Source organism: Garra rufa, chromosome 21 (genome assembly GCF_049309525.1).
Source record: "Garra rufa chromosome 21, GarRuf1.0, whole genome shotgun sequence".
Classification (NCBI taxonomy): domain Eukaryota; kingdom Metazoa; phylum Chordata; class Actinopteri; order Cypriniformes; family Cyprinidae; genus Garra; species Garra rufa.
In genome coordinates this window covers 33985568-34010988 of record NC_133381.1, presented here as the reverse complement: position 1 = coordinate 34010988, position 25421 = coordinate 33985568, and the positions used below count along the sequence as shown (strand labels likewise).

At 37.0% G+C, this 25421-nt stretch overlaps 2 protein-coding genes across 2 annotated transcripts in view; both read left to right on the top strand.

The window, feature by feature from the left end:
- The first annotated feature begins 261 nt into the window (after nucleotides 1-261).
- Nucleotides 262-4093, top strand: htr1b (5-hydroxytryptamine (serotonin) receptor 1B). Its single transcript, XM_073827042.1, has one exon. It carries the CDS (start codon nucleotides 560-562, stop codon nucleotides 1712-1714), a length of 1155 nt encoding a protein of 384 aa, XP_073683143.1. The 5' UTR covers nucleotides 262-559; the 3' UTR covers nucleotides 1715-4093.
- Nucleotides 4094-19628: 15535 nt separating this feature from the next.
- Nucleotides 19629-25421, top strand: part of impg1b (interphotoreceptor matrix proteoglycan 1b) — a 36644-nt gene continuing 30851 nt past the window's right edge. Inside the window, exon 1 of the mRNA XM_073826442.1 lies at nucleotides 19629-20123. Within this exon, the coding sequence (XP_073682543.1) occupies nucleotides 20057-20123 (67 nt within the window). The 5' untranslated portion in view covers nucleotides 19629-20056. The remainder of the gene's footprint in view (nucleotides 20124-25421) is intronic.

The window sequence follows — 25421 nt, the reverse complement described above, 5'->3', positions numbered from 1 at the left end:
AGATTTGACAAACAAAATAAAAAATAAGTTTAACAGTTTAAGGGTTTGGAACAATGTAAGGGTGCATTTATTTTTTGACGAATTAAAAGGGTGATAAAAAGCTAAGGAGGCACTAAGACCCAGAGGACAGCATCCTCTCGCAAACTAGAAGATCATGCTTATCAAAGCTGCAACTTTTGCATCAGAGCCCTATAAAAAGCAAGAACCCTGCGACCGCCTATCAGTGAAACCTATGAAAAATTGCCGCTGCTTGCGGGCAAAGTATCTACCTTTTAAAGATGACTCGTTTGTGGACATGAAGCAAGAGGGGCACTGAAGAAGGATGCAGGGATGTTCTCACACAACTTCTGGGATTGTGCAATTTTGCAACCGGTATGCCCGCAGCTGATTTTTATTTTTCTTCGAGACCGAAGTTAGAGAATTAGAATGAAGCAGAAAGATATCTTTGCACGTTACAAAACCAAAACATCCAGGAACGTTTGTCTGCACCTGATGCTGGAGCTGACCGAAATCATGAAGCGCAGAAAATATTGTTTTATTTTCAAAATATGAAAAACGTATGTCTGCTGGGATGGAGCGCAGCGGTCATTTCAAACCAACACCTGGCCATTTCGAGGTTTTGAACAGCTCGACCGGCACCAATGTGACTTTAACGCCTAAAACGGACGAAAAACCAGAAAGTTTCGCGTTCCAAGTCACCTTAGCGTCAGTTCTCGGTCTAATCACTCTTGCAACTATATTAAGCAATGCGTTTGTCATCGCCACGATTTCCCAGTCTAGAAAACTCCAGACACCGGCGAACTTCTTAATCGCGTCCCTGGCCGTCACGGACCTTCTGGTGTCGGTGCTCGTGATGCCCATTTGCGTGCTGTACACGGTCACTCACGTGTGGTCACTCGGGCAGGTTATCTGCGACATCTGGCTGTCCTCAGATATTACCTGTTGCACCGCGTCCATCCTTCACCTCTGCGTAATCGCCTTGGATCGATACTGGGCTATAACGGACGCGGTCGAGTACGCCAAGAAACGCACCCAAAAGCGCGCCGCGGGGATGGTGGCGACCGCCTGGATCATCGCCATCTCCATCTCCCTGCCGCCTTTCTTCTGGCGACAGGTGAAGGCAGGGGAGCTCACCACCTGCTCGGTCAACACGGACCACATCTTCTACACCATCTACTCCACTTTCGGAGCTTTCTACATCCCTACGCTGCTGCTCATCGCCCTGTACGGGCGGATTTATGTGGAGGCGCGTAAGCGCATTTTGAAGCAGTCGCCCAAAAAAGCGGGCAAAAGACTCACTTCGGCACATCTGAGCACTAATTCTCCTGCTTCGGTGGCTTCGACTTCTCCTTTGCATTGTGGAAGGCAAGACCTTTGCTCGGACAGTTGCTCTCTGAGCAGTGACAATCAAATTAGAGTAACCGTGTCCGATTCACTTCTTGAGAAAAAGAGAATCTCGGCTGCGCGGGAAAGGAAAGCCACCAAAACCCTGGGTGTTATTTTAGGAGCCTATATCGTGTGCTGGTTGCCGTTTTTCATTTACACACTGCTGGTTCCCCTCTGTCCATCCTGCTTTTACGCAGAACTCTTTGACTTTTTCAATTGGCTTGGGTATATCAACTCACTGATCAATCCAATAATATACACCATGTCGAATGATGACTTTAAAAAAGCTTTTCATAAACTCATAAGCTTTAGATGTTGCAGACGATAGTACAATAGATCATTAAGTAAGGAATAATGGTCAGTCAGTCGGTCATTATCGCAAGTGATATGCGCTGTTGAATGCTCAATTCTGATTGGTTGACAGACATTGTAAGGTGTTGATTGTTGTTCTGCACCTGCAGGGATTTGAAGCGGTTCCAGTTCATTACAGTCACATATTATTATTTCAGGGCTGTTTTTAAGCATAGCACGAATGAAGCAAACAAATACACGACCAATCAAATAAATGAGATACAACGGGATCAAAATGACAAATTATTTCGATTTTGTCTAAACTAATTAATCTAATAGCCTAGCTGTTTGTAATTATGCTACTGCCTATTAACATTGCCGTGAGCTGCAGCAGACGCAGATAATCACACGTGCGCTCCCGCCCTCTCACTTTTTTGTCACACACATATACACACACACAACCTTGGTTACTCCAATAACTGCTTAGAAACAGCCCAAGGCTTAGTTACCAGTTAAAAAAGTGACACTTTCGAATTAATAACCACTGTTTCAAAGCAAGAAGAAATGAAAAAGTGAGTGTTTTAAGGATGAAATCCTGAAAAATGTGCTGAGGTAACATGGTAGCCATTGTATAAGCCATTGACTCCAGATTCACATCTTGGCGTAGCCTATTATTAGATGGGAAAACAAACATGTGTCTGCACACTTAGTCAAGGGTACTATTAAAATGTATTTAAAAATATGATATCAACATAGTCTCATGACAATTAGTAGCCTAGCAATTTATTTTTTACGAATTGATGGCTAATTCAGTGATGGTTATGTTTAGGGGTGATAATGACCGTCTGACTGCACATTATATCACATGACTGCTTAAAAAATAAATAAATAAATACATCAATACATAAACAAATAAGTAAATGGACATAAAATGATTATTGAGTTGATCATTTATTAGTTTACTTGTAGAGACAAAACAGGGTCTGACCAATCAAAATCAAAAATACCAGACAGCCTCTGTTATGTTGGCCTGGTTTGACATGGTAGACATAGGCTACTCCTTCAGAACTGAGCAGAATGTACAATGACTCTGGATTTCGTAATAGTGCTTTGACAGCTTGTGGTCGACCAGTCGCTAATTAATAATGCAAAAGTGTGTAAAAAGCTTCATTGTCTTTTTAAAATGTGCAATTAAATTGCACTTCTATGATCACTGCTTATAGCTGATGACTGATCCTAAACTTAATAAATAAGATGGGTAATCCATTTGCTTGTGCTCACATCCAGTACGTCTTTCTTCATGTCTTACGGTGCAAATATGTAGCTATATGTGTCTTAGCAGTGCATGCTTAATCTTATGCTTGAATAATGAAAAGAGATCTATTGATGATAAATTCTTGTACCTAAATCTATTATTGGTGTGGCTCTCCTTGTCCAAGCTCCCAAAAATGTGGGTGATTTGGTGACAAGTCCTTGTTTGATAGGAATTACATACCGAGGTCAAGTACTCACTATACAAAGTACCTCAGAGTTAAACTGACCAACCCGAGGTCCTAAAGATTTAGATGCGAATTAGGACCTACGTCTAACCCAAACTGTGCTCTATACACTCATAAGTCATATTATCTGTCACTTGGCAGTATGAGAGATCGCTGAGTAACTGAGAATGACACGTCTACCGCAGGAGGTGAGTAATACGTCAAAGACGCACCAGAAAAGGGCTGAGGGGGAGATATCAACCTATCAAGCCCATATGGAGGTGACAGAGAAGGATCACTGCAAAGCCGCAGCATATCGTGAAAAGGCACGTTTGATATTTCCCACAATTCTGCTTTTCAACAATGAGCCTGTGTTTCCTTCAAACCCGTCTTTCCATGTGTAGCCATGGTGGATATTGATTTAGTTATCATGCCTCAAAACCTCCTGCAGCAGGCAGTGAAATTGGGGACATTTTTAAGCAGGGGGCCAATGGACTAGAAACTGACATGAAAATCATCATGAAAATGAAAATCATGCTGATATTTTAGCTTTTTGGACATCCAGAGCGCAGACCCTTTTAATGCCTACGAGTTTGATGTGAAGCGGGTTTTAAAGACCTAATTTTATACTATTACAGCTTGAATGCTTAACGCCATGCAAACACCCGCAATAAGTGTAAGCTGTCCTGTCAGAACCGCTTAACAGCGAATCACAAATTAGCTCTTAGAAAGCGACGGTGCTGGGAAAGCAAGCAACATGATGGCATAAATGTGTTTTTTTCCTTACCATATTGGTCTTTTTGGAGTATGCTGATTAATATGTCTTTCATCATGTGTAGTATTAGTATTAAATGATTCGGACAGGCTCGGGGAGCTGTTAATTATTTGTTTGTGGGTTTAATTAATTCAAACTTAATCTCTTGTCTTCGCCATTAATCTTTTTCTTCTGAACCCATTAAAAGTAGTAGATTTATTACTATGCAAAATAAATCTTGCATTTCTGTCATAAGCCGTTGTTGTTGTTAAATGTTTTTTCGTTTGATGTTTTATATATATATATATATATATATTTGGTTATAGCACATGACTCATCTCAAATAAAGTTCTTTTTTTCCCTCTTTATCCTTAATGTCCTCTATGGATGGAACATTAATCATGAGCAAACAGAGAAGCACTCATTTGCAGGCATATGATTACCTCTTGTCTTTGATAACATATGACCTTGATATAATCAACATACAAATCACTCAGGGATATTGCACACATGGCCTGCATATACAGTATGCCTGAAAATGTAGTCTTGCTAAAATCCATGCGGTATTGCTGCAAGCTGTCATTAATCTTTGAACTTACATTTTTAGATTTGCTGGACATTAACTTTCATCACATTCACATTCTAAAGTCTTTATTTATGGGAGATACTCTTCCTCGTCTGCTATTAAACACCAACTGTTCCTTCGCAGCTGAAAACATGTCAACCTGCTTTGCAATTACACTTCACCTTAAATGTGTTAAATGGACCATATGTATCTTTGTAATGATGTTAACATGTTTTCTCAGATATCACAGTTTATTGTTCAAATGAGTCGGATTATGAGCGGCTCAATGTTACTGGTAATGCACAGTTAAAAGAATAGTTCACCCAAAAATGAAAATTCTGTCATTGATTACTCACCCTCATGACGTTCCAAACCCGCAAGTCCTTCGTTCATCTTCGAAAGACAAATTAAGATAATTTTGATGAAATCCGAGAACTTTCTGACCCTGCGTAGACAGCAACAACTGACACGTTCAAGGCCTAGAAAGGTGGAAAGGACAACGTTAAAATAGTGCATGTGACATCAGTGGTTCAACCTTAATTTTATGAATGTGTTGGAATTTCCTAAACAATAAAGGAGACGTTTTGCAGAATGTCCTGGCAGCTCTTTTTTATATAATAGAAATGGATAATACTTAACTTCCCAAAACAGATGTCCATACGACTCGTGCACTACGTTCCAAGTTATCTGAAGCCCTGAAATAGCTTTGTGTCATGAACTGAACTAAATATTTTTCTAAACATTTCTTAAAATCTCATTCATATTCACAAAAAGTATCAAGACACTAGTTTCAAATTACACCATGAACCATGAATGTAGGTTGGTTCCTTACACAAAGATAGCATACAGCTTGAAACGATTATATTTTTAGAGTGAAATGACAACAAAATTGTCATTTTTGGGTGAACTGTCTCTTTAAGAACACATATCACTCTCCATATGTCATACTATCTGTTCATCCACAGCTATACATCATGTCTGTACGTCAATCATACGTCATGCCCATTGCACTCTTGAATAAATATGTATTTTTCCCTTAGCATATCTATATGCACAGAATATGCACTTACGGTTCATGAAATGAGACATCTAGATATAGTTCACAAACCTGGTTCCTCTTTCAAATATCTGAACCCTGTGAAAAGAACAATGCTGCATGCATTTATACATGAAATCAATGTCTGAGATGATCCTTTGCAAAATACTGTGCCGCACGGCTCATTTTCTGCTCGCTGAGGTAATATTAATGCCAAAAAGCCTCTCTTTTTTCTTCAAATGCCATTCCTTGAGATTGACAGATACCTGTGTTTACTTGTCGCAGTAGGTTATTATCAGCCTTATACTATTTTATCGCTTTATATCTTTGCAGCGCCTCTGCATTATTTACCTCAGGATTATTAACTTCACATGAAGTATGGAAATATATTTAGTATGTTCAAAAACAAGACTTTACGTCAGGAAACATTTAACTCGCTATCCAGATAATGAGTTTGGCACAGGCCATTAATGCATTATATTTCTACATGGTCCATAACAGACAGCAATCATCAGTTCAGTAAATGTCAAGACAAAAAGTCATTAATTTTGATCCAAACACTCGCTCAGATTCAGAGGAAACACACCTCCCTGAAAGAGGTCTTCATCTTGACGGCTGACATTCATACGCTTTCGGGAGGAAGTCCGCTCCGTAGCGTCGGCATCTTTGAAGCCACACGTCGTGAATGCCACGTTATTCAGATGCTTTTAATGACAATTCCACTTTTAAGCATTCAGTATAGCATGCATCTTATCTTTCTCAAGGATATTTTGACATTTGAAATGGCACAATCTTGTCTCAAAGGAGCAGAGGCTTTGCAAATAATGCGTTATATAATCTGCGAGAGTCTAGCCTGTCTGCCGTCTCACTGTTTAGAGAGATTTTAAAGGCGTTTCAGCTCTATTAACGAATTAGCGCTTTCTTTCTTCCGTTAATTAACAGTTGAAGACACAAAGTAAAAGTACATACGAGATCAAATCTGCTGGGGAAAATGATCACACAGAAAGTCAACATGATGGGTAAATTAATATCTGCTATTCATTTACAAACATTTACATTTAAAATGTAAAGGTCATCCTTATAATCACACTATAATCCCTTCACATTGGCGGTTTAGCGGCGTCAGCGATTCTGATTGTGCCTGTGTGTCGCTGCATATCAAAGAGACTTGACTTTCAACGTGGCTAGCATAATGGATTGTATCAAATGTGAAATGGTTGTAGTCAGAGCCATAGTCGATATTCAGATTGGAGCAGTGGTTCCCAACCATGTTCCCGGAGGCCCCCTAACACTGCATGTTTTCCATGTCTCCCTAATCAAACACACATGATCAGATCATTAGTAGAGACCCCAAGACCTGAAATGGGTGTGTCAGACAAAGGAGAGATGCAAAATGTGCAGTGTTGGGGGGCCTCCAGGAACGTGGTTGGGAACCACTGGAATAGAGTTTGACCAGCCCGATCTCATGGCAGCTTGAACATATTTTTACAAGGTGGCTAATTCATAGACATTTGTATGAATGACAACGCTGCCACTAAACCAAGAATTAGCATCGCAAACACCTTGATTGACAGGCGATCTGATCAATCATAACGACAAATCTGCCATTTTGTCTGACAACCAAATCAGACAGGAGAGTAGATTAAAGAGTTACTCTTTCAGAATAAAAATGTACAGATAATGTACTTACCCCTTTGGCATCCAAGATGTTCATGTCGTAAGGAAATTATGTTTTTTGAGGAAAACATTTCAGGATTTCTCTCCATATAATGGACTTCTATGGTGCCCCCGTGTTTGAACTTACAAAATGCAGCTTCAAATGGCTCTAAACGATCACAGCCGAGGAAAGGAGGGTCTTGTATAGCAAAATGATCGGTTATTTTCTAAAAAAAAAAAAAAAAAAAAAAAAACTCAAATGCTCATCTTGTCTAGCTCTGTGTGTACTCTGTGTAGAGATTAAAAAGTATATAAATTATAAATGTTTTTAGAAAATAACCGATCGTTTCGCTAGATAAGACCCTTCTTCTTCGGCTGGGATCATTTAGAGCCCTTTGAAGCTGCATTTTGGAAGTTCAAACTCTGGGGCACCATAGAAGTCCATTATATGGAGAGAAATCCTGAAATGTTTTCCTTAAAAAACATAATTTCTTTACGACTGAAGAAAGAAAGACATGAACATCTTGGATGGCAAGGGGGTGAGTACATTATCTTTAAATTTTTGTTCTGAAAGTGAACTACTCCTTTAACTTCGGTGGACTTAAACATAAAACTTTGTGTATTGACGTCTTTTTTTGTGCTTTAAGTAAAGAAGATGATAGGTTCACATGCCGATTGATGTAACAAGGCAATACAGTGATCTAGCACGACACAATAAAGAGCCACAAAATGGTAGAGTACGACGGGCCTAAAGGCACCCCACGGTAAAATGTGATCTTATCTAAAAAAAAATGTAGATTTAAGTAGCATATGAGAAACGAATGAGAGTTTTAAATAACTAAAGAATATGTAAAAGTATGGTATTTGGGGTAAAAAGCACCCCTGCTGTTGGTGTTAAAAGGCACAATAATTAACATGGTAATTAATAGAAGGCTGACTTTTCTATTTGTTGACATGACATTGTTATTCAGATGGTAAATACCATAATGTTGGGTGTTCATGGTAATCACCATGTTTAGAATTAAATAATATTTAAAAACATGTATTAATCAAATCATATGTCATATCATTTGTTGTTACTACTGTATATCTAAAATAAATTGCTGTGGGATCTGCTTCAATGCTTTCAGAATTACATTTTTAAATGTTTTTTTTTTCTGTATTTTAAAATATATATTTTATTTTAACATATTTTAATGACAGCATATTTATTGAACAAAAATGTATTATTTTATTTATCAAAATAAGCAGAAAATAGTACAAACTTTGCTAAAGGGATTGTTTTGAACAAGTATTAAAGGATTAGTTCACTTTCAGAACATAAATTTACCGATAATGTACTCACCCCCTTGTCATCCAAGATGTTCATGTCTGTCTTACTTCAGTTGTAAAGTAATTATGTTTTTTGAGGAAAATATTTCAGGATTTCTCTCCATATAGTGGACTTCTATAGTCCCCCGAGTTTGAACTTCCAAAATGCAGTTTAAATGCAGCTTCAAAGGGCTCTAAACGATCCCAGCCGAGGAAGATCTTATCTAGCGAAATGATTGGTTATTTTCAAAAACAATTGACAATTTATACACTTTTTAAACTCAAATGCTTGTCTTGTCTCGTCTCTGTGATGCGCATGTGTAGTCTGTGTAATCCTGGTCAATACAGTTAGGGTATGTTGAAAAATCATCTTGTTTTCGTCTTCAACTTCAAAATCGTCCTACAACACTGTTTTACCCTTTTTTTTTGTAGAGGGCGTTAGATCTTCTTAGTATGTTCACTTTGTAAACACTGGGTTGGTACTTCTGCAGCGGTGTAGGATGATTTTGAAGTTGGGGATAAAAACGAGATGGGAGTTTTTTGACATACCCTAACTGTATTGACCTGGATCTCACAGACTATGTACGTGCATCGCAGAGACGAGCACTTGAGGTTAAAAAGTATATAAATCAATTTTCAATTTTTTTGGAAAATAACCGATCGTTTCACTAGATAAGACCCTTCTTCCTCAGTTTAGAGCCCTTTGAAGCTGCATTTAAACTGCATTTTGGAAGTTCAAACTCTGTTTCATTGTGTGAGAACATGATGTGTGTTGTGAGAGCGGCATTGTTTGTCGGACATAGCAACAGTAACTAAAGAGGAATGGTTTTTGTAAATGGTCAATTTATTCGTGAGATAGCGTAAAAATTTTTCAGCCGGGTTATTTGTTACATAAATCTATAAAATAAATGTCTATACTTGCATTGTATGGCAGGAAAAAAAGTGCCCTAATACATCTCAATAAGCGCTTCCACAAATCATGTCCATGGGGATATTTTTCTTTCGCTTATCGGAACAAATGATTTGACATTAATAGATATAACCACATATAATGTCTCACAAATTTGAAGCATGCTCATTTATGGAAAGCTAGGTTTTTGGCATGCAGTACCAGGGGAAATATATTCCTCCATTAAACGTATGATGTGTAGCAGTTTCAGTGCTGCAACATAACCAGCAAACCAGCACTGCTATTCTGAGAGAACTGACTCTTATGCAGGGGTGTAAGTACTTGAGTAATTGCACTTCATTTCTATACTTTTACATTAAGGCATTTAGCAGATGCTCTTACGCAGAGTGACTTGCAAAAGTGCTTCGCCGTCGCATATGAGACCATTGTGATCAACAGATGGCAAGCAAACAATTTGGAATGCCATTAGCTAGATAAGAAGCGCTTGCAGGACAAATACAAACAAGCGCTATTAGAATAATAACCATGTATGTTTTATTCAAGGGGAATTTATACTTTAAATTTTTTTTTCATCAAGAGTAGAAAGTATGTATTACACTACATCATGTAAATTTATAAATATATCAGGGGTGTTTCCTCTGAGGAGAAAGTGCCTCCTTTAAACTACTGAAAAAAAAATGATTCGTAGTACTAGCATAAAACAATGGCAAATTACAAAATACAACATACACAAAAATGTATAAACCACTTGTTTTTCTAAAGAAACATTGTCCTAAAGAAACAGTGACACCAGCAGGTAAAATTACAGCAGGAGTCCACATCTCTCTTGCCTCCCCTGAGCCCATTGAGGTTTAACAGACCCCCTAAAGTATGCCGTGAGTTTGATGTAATTGAGAATGAATAGGGGGAACTCACATGAGAAGAGGCAATGCCTCCATTGCGATTTGTTTGGATACGACTGGTTATGATCTCTATGACTGGTTCATGCGATAAATGATTTTGTGTTTGTGCGTGTTCCGTGTTCGCGAATCAGTCTGAATGAACAATATAATGACAATAATGGGAAGACTAATTAAAAAAGGTGAACAAATGCAAGTAAACAACTCACACACTTAGATATAACCACTTCAAGTCAAAATAAGACTTAAAATGGGATAAAAACATGATCTGTTGGAGTTTTTAGTGAGTAATCAGCTTGGTCAAATTTAAAGTAAATCTCAGTGTCTGTGACCAATATTTACTGAGTTTTGATGACTGATGATATGAAAAATTCGAAAATTGTTCAAAGTCAATTATTAAAAAGAATATCTGAACATACAGTGAGGAAAAACAAATTATTTATTTCTTCTGCAGATTTTGTATGTTTGCCCACCAGGTGTCTTTTATACAGATCACAAACTGAGATTAGGTGCAATCTCTTAAAGGGTGCTCCTAAATTCAGTTTGTTACCTGTATATAAGACTATTTTCCACAGAAGCAATCAATCAATCAGATTCCAAAATCTCCATTATGGACAAGACCAAAGAGCTGTCCAAGGATGTCAGGGACAAGATTGTAGACCTACACAAGGCTGGAATGGGCTACAAAACCATCGCCAAGCAGCTTAGTAAGAAGGTGACAACGGCTGGTGCGATTATTCTCAAGTGGAAGAAACACAAAATAACTGTCAATCTCCCTTGGTCGGGTGCTCCGTGCAAGATCTCACCTCGTGGAGTTTCAATGATCAATAGAATGGTGAGAAATCAGCCCAGAACTACATGGGAGGATCTATAGAAACTATAGTGACCAAGAAAACAATTGGTAGCGCACTACACCTTGAAGGACTGAAATCCTGCAGCACCCGCAAGGTCCCCCTGCTCAACAAAGCACATGTAGGCCCGTCTGAAGTTTGCCAACGAACATCTGAATGATTCAGAGGAGAACTGAGTGAAACTGTTGAGGTCAAATGAGACCAAAATTGAGCTCTTTGGAATCAACTCATCTTGCCGTTTATGGAGGAGGATGAATGCTGCCTATGATCTCAAGAACACCATCCCCACCATCAAACATGAAGGTGGAAACATTATGCTTTGGGGATGTTTTTCTGCTAAGGGGACAGGACAACTACACCGCATCAAAGGGACGATGGACAGGGCCATGTAACATCAGGGCCAGGGCATTGAAGACAGCCAGGGCATTGAAAATGGGTTGTGGATGGGTATGACCCAAAAAACACATTAAGGTCCTGGAGTGGCCTAGCCAGTCTTCAGACCTTAATCCCAAAGAAAATCTGTGGAAGGAGCTGAAGGTTTGAGTTGCCAAACATCAGCCTCAAAACCTTAATGACTTGGAGAAGATCTGCAAAGAGGAATGGTACAAAATCACTCCTGAGATGTATGCAACTACAACTAAAAGAAATGTCTGACCTCTGTGATTGCCAACAAGATTTGCTAAGTCATGTTTTGCGAAGGGGTCTAATATACTCATTAAAATGCAAATCAATTTATAACTTTCTTGAAATTCGTTTTTCTGGATTTTTTGTTGTTATTCTGTCTTTCACTGTTCAAATAAACCTACTATCTTTGTCAGTGGGCAAACGTGCAAAATCAGCAGGGGATCAATTTTTTTTTTTCCTCACTGTAAGCCTTAAGTTATTATTCTAATAAATGTAAAAAGCTTTAAAATACTAACTTGATAAGATTCATTTATTTATATATATATATATATAATATATATATATAAATATTATAAATATATAAAAATTTTAAACAAAAAATATTTATTTTTCTTTTTAAGAAAATGCGTAAAAAAAAAATGTATTCACAGTTTGTCCACAGCTGTTTTCAATATTGATCAACATTGATTCAGTACTAAATCAGTATATAAATATGATTTCTGAAAGACACTGAAGACTGGAGTAATGATGCTGAAAATTCAGCTTTCCATCACAGGAATAAATTACATTTTAAAATATAATAAAATAGGAATGTAAAATTATAATAATATTGCATACTCTTTTACTTTATTATATCTTTGATTTAATAAATGCAGCCAATGTGTGCATAAGAGACTTCCTTTAAAAAAATAAAAAAAAATCTTAATGACCCTTTTTTTTTTTTTTTTTTTTGAAAGGTAGTATACAAATCATTATATGTCATTTCAAAATCTTTAAATGTAAAATGCAAGCAGCCACAACTATGGCAATTTGTCCTTGTAAAAAGATTTATCTTGCCACTACTATATTTAACTACTATATTAAACAGTCAGACTACTATAAAGCTGATTTTAACATTGAGCAGACAGGTGGTTTGCCCTTGAGCTTTACACAGAAGAGATTGAAATGATTGAACAGGTTCCTTTTGGTGCATCAAAGCTACTTTAATGTGAAAATCTCTACTGTCTCTTAATTTCATCATTCGATTTCAAACTGCTTTTTACTTTTAAATACCAACATACAACAAAACTCTAAAACTTTTTTTACTTTTACTCAAGTATGTTTCAGCTAGATACTGAGACTTTTTATTTCCCCCCAGATTTACTTTTTGGAAAAACGATGTCAGTTCAGTCTAACGTTCTGTTTATAACACAGAAAACCGCAATGGCTAAGCAAGCGGAACGATGGCATTAAAATAAATTAAATATGATTGGCTTCTGTAAACGCTCAACTGTCATTATGTCACACCAGCATATGGAAATGTTATTTGGTCAATGACTCTGCATTAGTTTGGTAAAAATGCTTTCATTTCAACATGACATCAAATCTTCAAGGATGCTGAATTCGGTCTGCTAGGAGGGAAAGTCAAATTTGAAATTCTTCTCTCCATAGCACAGAGTCATTACTCTGGTCTGCTGAAGTTTCCTGGGGGCAGCACATCTCGGCTCTTCATAGCACATATAGATTTAGAGTAGCTTCACTGGGCACAGCCATAAATATACCGCTGGAAAAAGCATTTCGCAAGGCCGTGTGATGGCTTGTTTGAAAACAGGGGATTTCGGTGATTTCAGTGCCTACGTTTGAGTCATGCCGATGTCAGCCTATGGTCACTGTAACAGCATCTATTATGCCTCTCATTTTCAGAACAGATGGCCATATTCAGGGCAATTTCCACTGTTTACAATTCACCTTGCATGTACTCTAGACAGCCGGTCATTTATCTAAGCAATCAGAGTTGCTATTCACTAATGGCTCAAGTGAAAGTGCATTTCAATGACTTCTTTCCTCAGATATGACATGAGATAGAACATAATATATTACATATGCACTGTATTCACTGTATGCTTATACACATCTGCTTATATGAATGTATATGTGATGTGTTTACCTAAACTGAGCACCATGAATCAACCTAGTTCCATAATGGAGATATACAGCAGGCAGGAATGTATGCTGAAGCATTTGTTTTTGTCACATTTTCATAGACATACACGAAAGGTTTAATTTAATTAAAGTTTGCCCCCTGGTGGTTTTAAAGCAGAGCCGATTAATAAAGCCAGATCTATATAAATCTCACAATCTTGTGTTTAGTTTGTGTGGTCTTTTCATTGCATGTATGAAATATTGAGCTCAATAACATGATTGATCTTCTTCGTCTCACCCACTTTTGCCGACAAGAAGGGCTCAATCAATCACAGAGTATCTGAAAACGCTGTTCGAATGCGCATTGCAAAATAAGTAGGTTGAGTTTGATAGCTCAGTCATGACATGAGCTCAATCTCCAGCCAAAGCAATACCCACCATCACCCATAGGAGAAGCCTGGAGCTGCAAAAGCTTAACTTATGACAGGATCTGCCCGGTGTTGTCTAAGAATCGGCCACATCTGTCAAGAGAAGCTGCCCATCACGCAATATAACACAATCATAATGTAATCATTTTTCCTAAAATAAGCCTGGAGGAGCTTTTCTCATATGGTACTGTTTTCTTTTTAGATTAAACCACAGCTGGAGATCATAATTACCACAGTTATGCACACATTACCTTAAATCCTAAGCAGAGGATTAAGAGCTTCAACTTTCACTTAAAAATAAAACAAAATAAAAAGGTTGAAAACAAGTTGTCAAATAGATAAAAGAGACTGAGGCAAGGGTTAAAGTGAAAATAATATAAAATGATAAAATAAAATAAAAAGTTGTCAAAGATTGTCAGAGTTAATAAGACTGGGGTTGAAGTCAAAATAAAAAAAATTAATTAAAAGTTGTCAAAGTTTTGAAAAATAAAAAATTGTGCTGGGGTTGAAAGCTTGAAGTTAAAATAAAATAAAAAAAATTAATGAAATGAAAAAATAATTGTCAAAGATTGTCAATGTTGTCAAAAATAAAAAGAATAGTGCTGGGGTTGAAGAATTGAAGTCAAAATACTGGGGTTGAATTCAAAATAAAATAAAAATAGTCAAAAATAAAATGAACAGGGTTGAAGTCAACATAGTTGGGGTTGAAGTCAAAATAAAATAAAATAAAAAGTTGACAAAGTTGTCAAAAATAAAAAAATAATGTTGGGGTTGAAGGGTTGAAGTCAAAATACTAGGGGTTGAATTCAAAATAAAATAAAATAAAACAAAACAAAAAATAAATGAACTTAAAAGTTGTCAAAAATTGACAAAAAAATAACAGGGTTCAAGGGTTGAAGTCAACATAGCTGGGGTTGAAATCAAAATAGAATAAAATAAAATAAAATAAAATAAAAAGTTTGTCAAAAATATAAAAAACAGGGTTGAAGTGCTGAAGTCAAAATAGTGGGGTTGAAGTCAAAGTCAAATAAATAAAAAGTTGTCAAAGATTGTCAAAAGTAAAAAACAGGGTTGAAGGGTTGAAGACAACATAGTTGGGGTTGAAATCAAAATAAAATAAAATAAAAAGTTGTCAAAGATTGTCGAAGTTGTCAAAAAAAAGTCAAAATAAAATAAAATAAAATAAAATAAAAAGTTGTCAAACATTGCCAAAAAAATTAAAATAACAGGGTTGAAGTCAACATAGTTGGGGTTGAAATCAAAATAAAATGAAAAGTTGTCAAAGTTGTCAAAAATAAAAATAGCGTTGGGGTTGAAGGGTTGAAGTCAAAATAGTGGGGTTGAAATTAAAAATAAAATAAAATTAAAAGTTGTCAAAAAAAGATTGGGGTTGAAATCAAAATGGTGGGATTGAAGTCAAAATAAAATAAAATAAAATAAAATAAAATGTTGTCAAAGTAGGGATGGCTCGATACCACAATTTTGACTTCGGTACGATACTATGTCAAAGATTGTCAAAAATAAAAACAGGGTTAAAGGGTTAACAGGGTTAAAGGGTTGAAGTCAACATAGTTAGGGTTGAAGTCAAAATAAAATAAAAAATAAACAAATTGTCAAAATATATGTCAAACACATAAGCGAGAAAGAGTCAAAACTCCATATACATGAATAAAATAAAATAATGTCAAATATAACAACTTTTATTTTTTTTACATTTTAATTTCAGTTGTTTTAGTATTAAGTTAAACTAAAAGAAATTGTGAAATGTTTCTAAAAATAGCTAAAAAAAAAACTTTAAGTCTTTTATATAAAATTATACTACAGTGCTTTAGTACAGTATTTTCAGGGAAACGCACAGCGAACATAGTTACAGGCAGCACTTGATCAATACATATATATACATATAGGGGATTGTTTTCTAATGTTGGTACAACATGTGAACAGTGAAATGTGTATCTTTTTTTCTGCGCAATAAGCCAAGCCAAGCCAAGCCTAGAAGGTTATCTATGCAAGAATGATTTCATCTAAGGGATTTGTGTAGAACAACTCTGAAAGATCTCACATGCAAAGATGACCGGATCACATGTATATCATGCAGCATGGGGCGAAATAATGAGAGCTGTATCCCGGGATTATGACAGTGACAATTCAGTCAGTCGCTGTCATCCATCAATATAAAGCTCTGTCAGAGGACACGCGGAGGAGAGTGTTCTGTCGCAGTAGAGATGTGTTGACTCCAGACAGCTGCCTGGACAGTCACTCACTCCAGGTTAATTGAAGTTCACCCTTTTGATTGGTCAGTGATGGAACTCATTAGCATAGGTGAGAAGGTCAGCCTGCTTTGCATTGGAGCTCATTTTTACCACTCTTAATAGAATCAGGCTCCCGAAGACAATTAAACGTAGAAAGGTCGGCCCACTGATTTTCCTGACTTCCTTGCATTACCGCCTAAGCATTGCCGGTACTATATCCCTGGACTTTTCCTGCCATCAAGATAGATGTATTAACTCTACTACTGGATAGGTGAAGTTGAAAGCCGCATTGCAGAGATCTGCCATTTGAACCGTGGTTATTAGTCAGAGTAGGATTTTCCTCTGATTCCATTTTAAAAGCAGAAAATGAAAGCAGCTAGTTGGAGTGTCCTGAATGTTCAATGGCGTCCAACTGACTAATAAGTCACAGACCGTATTGAAAATTCAGGGTATAATTTAAAAATTAAATGAATTCCAAAGCTAGGAAAAAGCTGATAGGATTTTTAAATATTTAGAAAAAACACCTTGACATAAAAATTTATATTCAAGATTCTGCACTATTCATAGGTCACTAATCAAATTAGGTAGTTTGTGACACTGATTGATGTATTGTCCCTACTTCCATTGAAGTCCAATATGTTCTATAAATCATTCTCAAATCATTTTGGAACATCAGGTTTTATACCTTAACTTGGGGAGGTCATGGTGGAGTTCATGCTGTTATTAAAGAAAAAGAGAGATATACATTTCATATTATTTTGCTGAATATACAATTTGCTGTGGAAAATCTGAAAATTAAAATTAGTGGTCTCAGACTTTTGGAACTGCAACCATTACTAGAATATCTTGATAGCAAAAGAATAATTTTGGCACAAAAATTATAGCCTAGGCCTACCATAAGGAAACTAAAAATTAACAATAAGAATGATAAAAATGTACCATGGTTACCAAAGTGTCCACTATAGTGCCATAAGACGTGTTTTCATTACCCTTCAAATTGCACAAACTGACATTGCAAATTAAAAATACACCCAATGGAAACATAAATTTAGCAAAAATTCTCATATATCTCAAAACTTTACGCTCACATGAGGTGTTTTTTCCAAAAACTAATATATCGCAAAACTGCAATGGAAACTGTTTATTCCCATTTACAGGTCAACTAGTTTAACTATTAGTAGAGACGTTGCTGCCAATCACTTTTGAGACATGCACAGACTCAGAAAAATAAATCACCAGCTTAATCTCTATCTATTTCTGTCTGTCTGTCTAAACTTCATTATTAACTGCATTAGTCTGCTATAAACGGCTAAAGTGTCGTTACTAGGTCTAAATTATGTTTTGGAATTAGCAACGGAGGCGTTAGATGAACTGCATAAGAAATTAATTCTACTCACAATAGCATTTTAATGACAAAAACCGGACGAATGGCTTGAAATATATAATTTGATCGATGTGTTGACGTGTGATAACCATAATATAAGCAGAATAACTGACTTAGGTCAATTCTTAAAAAATAATGCATACTGCCTAGTGTCGTGGCTGCATCACCTCCTAGGGTGTGCATTATATTCAACGGCCCATTGTCTGAAGTGTCAGAAACACTTAATATGTGGCCGGGATAACCACTTATTTAGGTCTGTGGCAAATTGTGGCCCTGACATGGCCACCGGAGCTGATCGAGGCCACTCTAATCAAGGCTTGAGTTTATACCAGCTGCGCCACAGCATGTTTCAAGAGCTTTCCCTTCAATTAAAGATAATAGCCAGTGTGAAGGCTGGTATATACGTAAACCTACCAACATCTGTCACCATGACTTATTGCAAGAGAAAAAATGTTATGTTAAAATGAAATTATATTATAACTGCGTAAATGCTGGAATTTTGCAATGGGTTTTTTAATCAACATTTATAAAATACTCGCAAAGCCTTTTTACCATGGTAAATTTAAATATTTCTCAACCTAGATCTTATAAATACGGCTTAAATACAGATATTGAAAATGTTCCTATTTGTGGTTGTTTGTTTATGGTTTTGTTTGTTTGTCTTTAAATTTAACATAAACGTTTATAAAATTAATAGTAATTGTAGTTGTAGTCTGTGCCATTTACAATTATCATGATTATCAACATTTTTTTTTAATGTAAGTCCTTATATAAATTAAAAGCATAGTTTATCCATCTGTCATTAATTACTGACCCTCATGTCATTCCAAACCTGCAAGACCTTTATTCTTCTTCAGAACACAATTTTTTTTATATGAAATTCAAGAGCTTTCTGACCCTGCATAAACAGCAATGCAACTGACACCTTCAAGACACAGAAAGGTAAGGACATCGTTAAAATGGTCCATATGACATCAGTGGTTCAACAGTAATTTTATGAAGCTATGAGAATACTTTTTGTAATAACAAATTTATTCAACAATTTCTTCTCTTATGCGTCAGTCTTTGACGCACGTTCAACAGAGTATCACAACGCATGCATCATGACACTCTTGTGAACACACATTTCATTTTCTTTGCGCACAAAAAGTATTCTCGTAGCTTCATAACATTACAGTTAAACCACAGATATCACATGAACTATTTTAACAATGTCCTTACTACCTTTCTGGGTCTTGAAGTCAGTTGCGTTGCTATCTATGCAGGGTCAGAAAGCTCTTGGATTTCATCCAAAATATCTTAATTTGTGCTCCAAAGATAAATGAAGGTCTTACATGTTTGGAATGACATGAGGGTGAGTAATTATTGACAGAATTTTCATTTGGGTGAACTATCCCTTTAAAGCCACACTTCAAGATGCAGTGCAGAAGAGAGTTTTTTTTTTTCAGGCCACAAGCGAAATGAGCAGCTTTATTCAAAGCCCAAACTGGGTAAAAAATAATTAAAATTCTCATTGCCAGAGGGGTTTCTGCTGGTTACAAACGGCCATCAGCCTGTTCTCATTATCTCTTGAAAGTTGGAAGTTCAATGTGCAGAGTCCAGTGCCGTGGAAGGTCTAGAATGGATTTCGAGCAGTGGAGACTTATTTATGGCTGTGAAATTTAATAAGTAGGGTGTGTGTAATCCTCTTCCCAGCTCAAGCAGTAGGCCTGGGGACTAACATGCACCACAAGGGTACGACAACACGCGCTCAGTACACAGATCTGGCCCCATGATCAGAGAAAGGGCAGAGCTTGCTGTCCCAAACAGGGGGAGTAGAATACAGCATTTCGGCTTGGCAGCCACAAAAGCTGGCAGAGGGCTGAGAAACTTGTGTCGAGTGGGCCAGACCGAGAGAAAAGGGCGCCGGAGCAAGTGGTTTGTGACCGAATCAAGGAGGCTAGCAGATGCTGGTCCAGAAGGCTACTAACAGGATGAGGATAGTCCACCACGTGGGCCTACGGGGATTAGGAGTCAGTGAGAGGTTAACAGATTAGTCCAGAAAAAGAGGCAGAGTTTTTAACCTCATCACTCCCCTTACACCCAGCAGAGCATCTTCCACCCACTCGCACACTTGAGATCAAATCTGTACCCAAGAATCTGCACCATCTGTTAGGAATACCACCCAACCTACAGTAGTGCCCACAAACAACCCCCTCCATGGAAGCCTGGACACATAGTCGATGGAAATTAACTCCTTCGCCCTCGGATGTGAGATAAATCGATACGGACTGTAATTTTCTTTCCAAATGAGCGACTTTACATCCAAAAGGACATAATCTACTGCAACATGCCATTGAAAACAGGATTATTCCTCATTCTGTTCTTGTTTACCCTCCAAGCCACTAGAATCAAAGGTAAGCCTGCGTTTGAATGCCATTCTGATGCTGTTTTATTTAAACAAAGTCTTATAATTCAACAAAAACAGGACTTCTGGTAATGTACAACGCCTCAGAGCGACTTCAGCCTGTGCGATTCCTCACACAATAGCATCTTTCCACCCTCACTGATCGAATGAGCTTTTAAATATTTTAGGAGCCAATTTGCGAGGACATAAAAGAAACCCAAAGATTGTTCTTATGCAAAACAAAGCCTGATGACAAATCATTTGATAACATTTTTGTGGCAAGCATGCCATTAGCGCTTCCTTTTTGGTTCAATATGTTCGAAAAACGTGTTTCGCTAACATTTCATGCGAGTTCTGAATGCCTCTAGTCTGGCTACAGTGTTCAGAAGCTCCATTCATTAGCAGAGAGAAACAAAAGGCATTCTGTTTGTGGCCGTGTGGAACGCTAATCTTTTTTGGCTTGTAGCTTTGCTGTGGGGCCTCGCTCATCGCTTCAGAAGTACAGCTCAATTAGCATCGCCGCCCCTCATGTCTGCACATGTGCTCGACAGGCTCATAGACTGCAGCGGGACGCATGATCAAATCAGTCACCCTGTTTTATCTTCGAGAAATTGCACCACTGGCCCTACATCTGCTCGTTTGCTAATTAACACATGTGGTCAGATGTTCTGTGACCCAGAAACATATTGTTGAGACCCCTGTATCTCTGAGTGATCAGCTCACTGTCTGCCACTGCAAACATCTCTAAATAGGGCCACATGTGGCTCTAGAACAGGGCGCCTTTTGTGTGTGATCAAAATAATTAGACTGAAGGTCCAATCTGATTTGACAACAGGGTTTCAGAAGAATTACAACAATGGTGAAATTGTTACAGATTCAGCACTGATAGCCATGTAGTAGTTTGCATGAATCTATAGTAAACTGCTTACTATGCTAATTAAGGCATTACCATTATAATGCAATTACTGGTAGATTTTGGTAATCAAGGCGCTTTCACACCGGAGGAACCTTTTCATAGTTTCTCGAACTATTGGAGGTTTCCGCTTTTTGGCGCATTTGCACCATAGGAACTAGGAACATATTTAGTTCTAGGAACTCTGTTTAGGGGAACTACCGTATTGACCCGAATATAAGACAATATTTTTATCTTGGAAATACATCTGAAAAAACGCATTCATCTTATATTCAGGGTCTAGACTTTGACATGTCAATAATACACCCACAACTGTAGGTGGCACCAAATCCGCATAAAACAACTGTGCATAGAAACACTTAATGTAATATTTGTTGTGATGTTAGAACAACGCGACTGAAAACAAAAGAAAAAGAAAAGCTTACAGTGGCATGAGTCTTGACTGTCATAGTAGCATGCATACTGCATGACAAATGGAGGCGTGGGGTGCAGTCACTTGCTCTTAAAATACTTAAAATACTAGTCACTTAAAAATATCTTAAAACACTAGTCATTTTTGGTCATACAGATAAAAGTAATACATCTTTCGAATCTGTAAAGACTCTACGTTTATTTGTGTGTGTGCTCAGAATAACAACGAAACGTTGTGTTTTTGTAAAATAACAAAAGAAAACAGGATGTGCTTTCTGCCATCTCCGTCTCTGTAAACTTAGGCGCAAAACTTTGAAACTCTGTGTATACTTGCCTTACAATCATGAAAAATATATTTATAGAGGGAGTAAACTGTCTACTTTTAAATAAACAAATACAAATAGACAAATAGACAAAATAGAAAACAAATATTGCATTATGTAATCCATATGACAGGCATATACAGGTGCGTCCACTACTGCGGAGATGACAAGTCAGTGTCGAAGACTTCAACTCTTAAGCCGAAAACAAAGAAAGCACTAGTCTATTAATAAATTATTACAACATTAATGCAGTATCTTTGCTGTTTTTCCCTGACACATTCATAATTATTACATCTGCCAGTGCAATGTGGCAAGCTTTTTTTGCGTGCGCTTGAGCTCTTATTAGGCTATTATTATGATTTATTAAAGGCTCATTATTATGATTTATATGGTTTATTAATAACCTTTCAACTAAGAGTCGACTAATGCTTATAATGTACAACTACTAGTCGACCAGAAAAATCTAGTCGAGGGCAGCCCTAATAAATTGTGTTTATTTTCAATCTTTATTATCACGAAACCCACAACACACAACAAAAACAGTTCCGATCACAGCGTAATCCATTGACCGATTGCTGATGTTTGTAAATGCCATGAATAATTCTCTTAATTATTGGCTGCTCCAGAGTTCCTGCTGCCAGTGTGAAAGCAACCAGGAAAATGGCCCCAGGTGCCTATTGCCCATTAGAAAAAAACATTTTACAGCAGTTTCCAGTTGATATGAACACTAAAACACTAGCTTTTATTTCTTTTTACATAAATTATTATTACAAGGGCAGATTGTCAATTAACAATTATTTTTGCACTGATTCTTGCACAATACTATGCTATGATCCCAAAACACTTTTACCATAGTTCATGATGTACAAACTACTACATTTTCATGGTTTCATCAGATAACCGACTCTGTATGAATGACTTTTCTGCTGTAGTAAACTTGCTCAGTAGCGCACCTGTTATCTTATCTCAGAGTCTTATAAAACAGTCATGATAGAAATCTAGAAAAAAAACTCTAATTGCATAAGGTTGCATCAGCAAATGGGTTTTTATCTCACATCTGCTTTTGTTACACTACTGGTTAAGTTTACTGTAAAGTTTAGTGTAGGCAGTACGTTATTTGATAATGTGATAAAGCAGTAACCATTTAATGTCATTCTATTTCCGAACTGCATTAATATGTACAACAACCCATGTTATAAGTTTTTTTTTTTTTTTTTTTTTTTTTGATAAAGAGAATGCACATTTAGTAGCAACCACTAGACATCGCTTTGAAAGTGTTGTAACTTAATAGCATTTTGCCAAAAATGTCACCACAGGCATGTCCTGAGTCTGAGTTGAGATTGTTAGTTACTGAGTGCAATTTGTTTTGTTGGTATCTAAATTTGTTTAGCCCAAGCTGTTTTATGCTAGTTAAGTGCTGGTGTAGTTAGTGGTTATGCAATTAACCAGCAGATATGCCTGGTCAACAAAGGACAACAGCATCCAAAACACAATATAACTTATGAACAGCTATGCTATGCAGAGAAATCTGCTCATGTACACAATCATATACTAGGAAATCTTGTCTTAGTGTGGTCTGCCCACATGTTTTATGAGATTCTGTTAAGCAAGATTTGGCTTTAAAAGTTACCAGTAGAACATTAAAAACAAAGGTATGTGTTCAGCCTCCACTGTAGCTGGACTTACTGTATAACGCTAATGCAACTACTTGTCTACTAACTAAGCTTAAGCTAATCTGCGCGTGGTCAACAGAGGTCTGGTGAAGTCCAAGGGACCCCCTATCTGAGCCAGGCTTAATGTTTTAAGAAGCTCTCTGAAGTTTACCAGCTGGTCACAATACACAATACTCCATTTACAAAACATTTAGCCTATTTTAATGTAGGCACTGTACTCTACTTTTTCAAAAACATCAAGGTACGACATTGCTTTGATTTAAAGTACAGCCCTAATATGATCTTTCAAACAATCTCTAAAAGAGGCATTGAAGTGGCTAAGATCTTACTTGAAGGGGAAAAACAATTTGTCATTTTTTAATGGATCTGTGAGTATTGCAACTAAGAGGAAATTATAAAAAACTACACCACAACGGCACAAGAGATAAGCTATTAAACTAGTCAGAACCGATGTCATTTGACGTAAAAACACCCAGATGTACTTTGATATGAGCTATTAACTGTATAATTGTTTGATGCTTCATTACTGAAGTAGGTAATTAAATGCATCGCTGTCATTTTGCAGTACATATGTTCACTATGACAATGACATGAACTCAAGTTAATGAAGTGAGCTCAGCTGTCATTCTAATATCTGGACAGTTCATTCTGAACTTCACTAGTCTGTAAATACCAGTAAACACCAGGTGTAAGTCTATTACGCCAATGACCGTAAGCGCTGGTTAACTCAAACATCTATCTCTGGCCACAACTGATTAGGTAACAGGTCAGAAGGTGGGCCATCTTGAGTATAAATACTCTTAAGATGTCAGCATGGGTTAGTTTTAGGGTCTATGGCAAGTAAGAACTTTCACTGTAAGAATTTAACCACAAAAATTGATAATTTAAAGGGGTCATCGGCTGCAAAAGCTTTTACATGTTGTTTGAGCATTAATGTGAGTTGGCAGTTTGTGTACACAACCACCCTACAATGATAAAAATCCACCCAGTGGTATTTTTTTAATCTTTAAAAGTAATATCTCCTTTTTAAAATCAGGTCATTCTCAGTTTCCTGTCAGTGTGTCCGCTCCCATGATAATTGATTGACATGAGCGTCAAACCTTAAACCTGCCCTCACCGAGCTGAAAAAGTCCGACTCTGACCACCATTGTGTCGACTCAGGTGCAGGGGAAGACAAGAATGTCTCCGATTGAGTGATTGAGGTGTTCTGTTGTTGGATGTTATAATGAACACAGCAGACATTTACTACCAACAGCTGAGCCACTGAAGTTCCAGAGGATTAACGTTACTTTCGTTTTTGAAAGGAAAGTGCCGATCGCGATCTACATATGCGTCTATGTTCGTGCAAATCATTAGTGATGCAGCTTCACCCACAGCAGAAGTATGTATAAGGGTTTTTTATGCATCTTTGCAAATGGCCTTTCTTAATAATGTGCTTGTTAGCAAGTTTCACCGCTAAACGTGGCTAAATTCAGCTAAAGTAAACATTACGGCTCATCATCCCACTGCAGAGAGGGGTGGGGCGAGGCGAGCAGAGCTCATTAGCATTTAAAGGAACATGCAACAGAATAGCTTGCTTTAAAAAGGGCTGATTTTGACAAGGTAAAAAGAGTGTTTTTTACACTACCATTGAGAAATTTTAACCAAAGTATGTTACAGACTTCTCATTTAAGACCCTAAAGAATCATATCAAGTTGTGGAAAGTGGGCAGCCGATTACCCCTTTAAAGGGCTAGTTCATGCAAAAATTTACTGACCTTCATGTCGTTCCAGAAATGTATGTATGTAAGTTCTTTCTTCCTTCTGTGGAACACAAAAGGAGATGTTTTGAACAAGGTTTTTTTTTTTTGTATAAACAAAAACATTTGAACTATCCTATGTATTGACGTAAAAAGTTACAATATAAAAACTTAAATGCAATAGTAATGACACATTTTGTATGGCAAGCTGATACTTATAAGCATGACTTTTCCATTTCAACAATCTTGA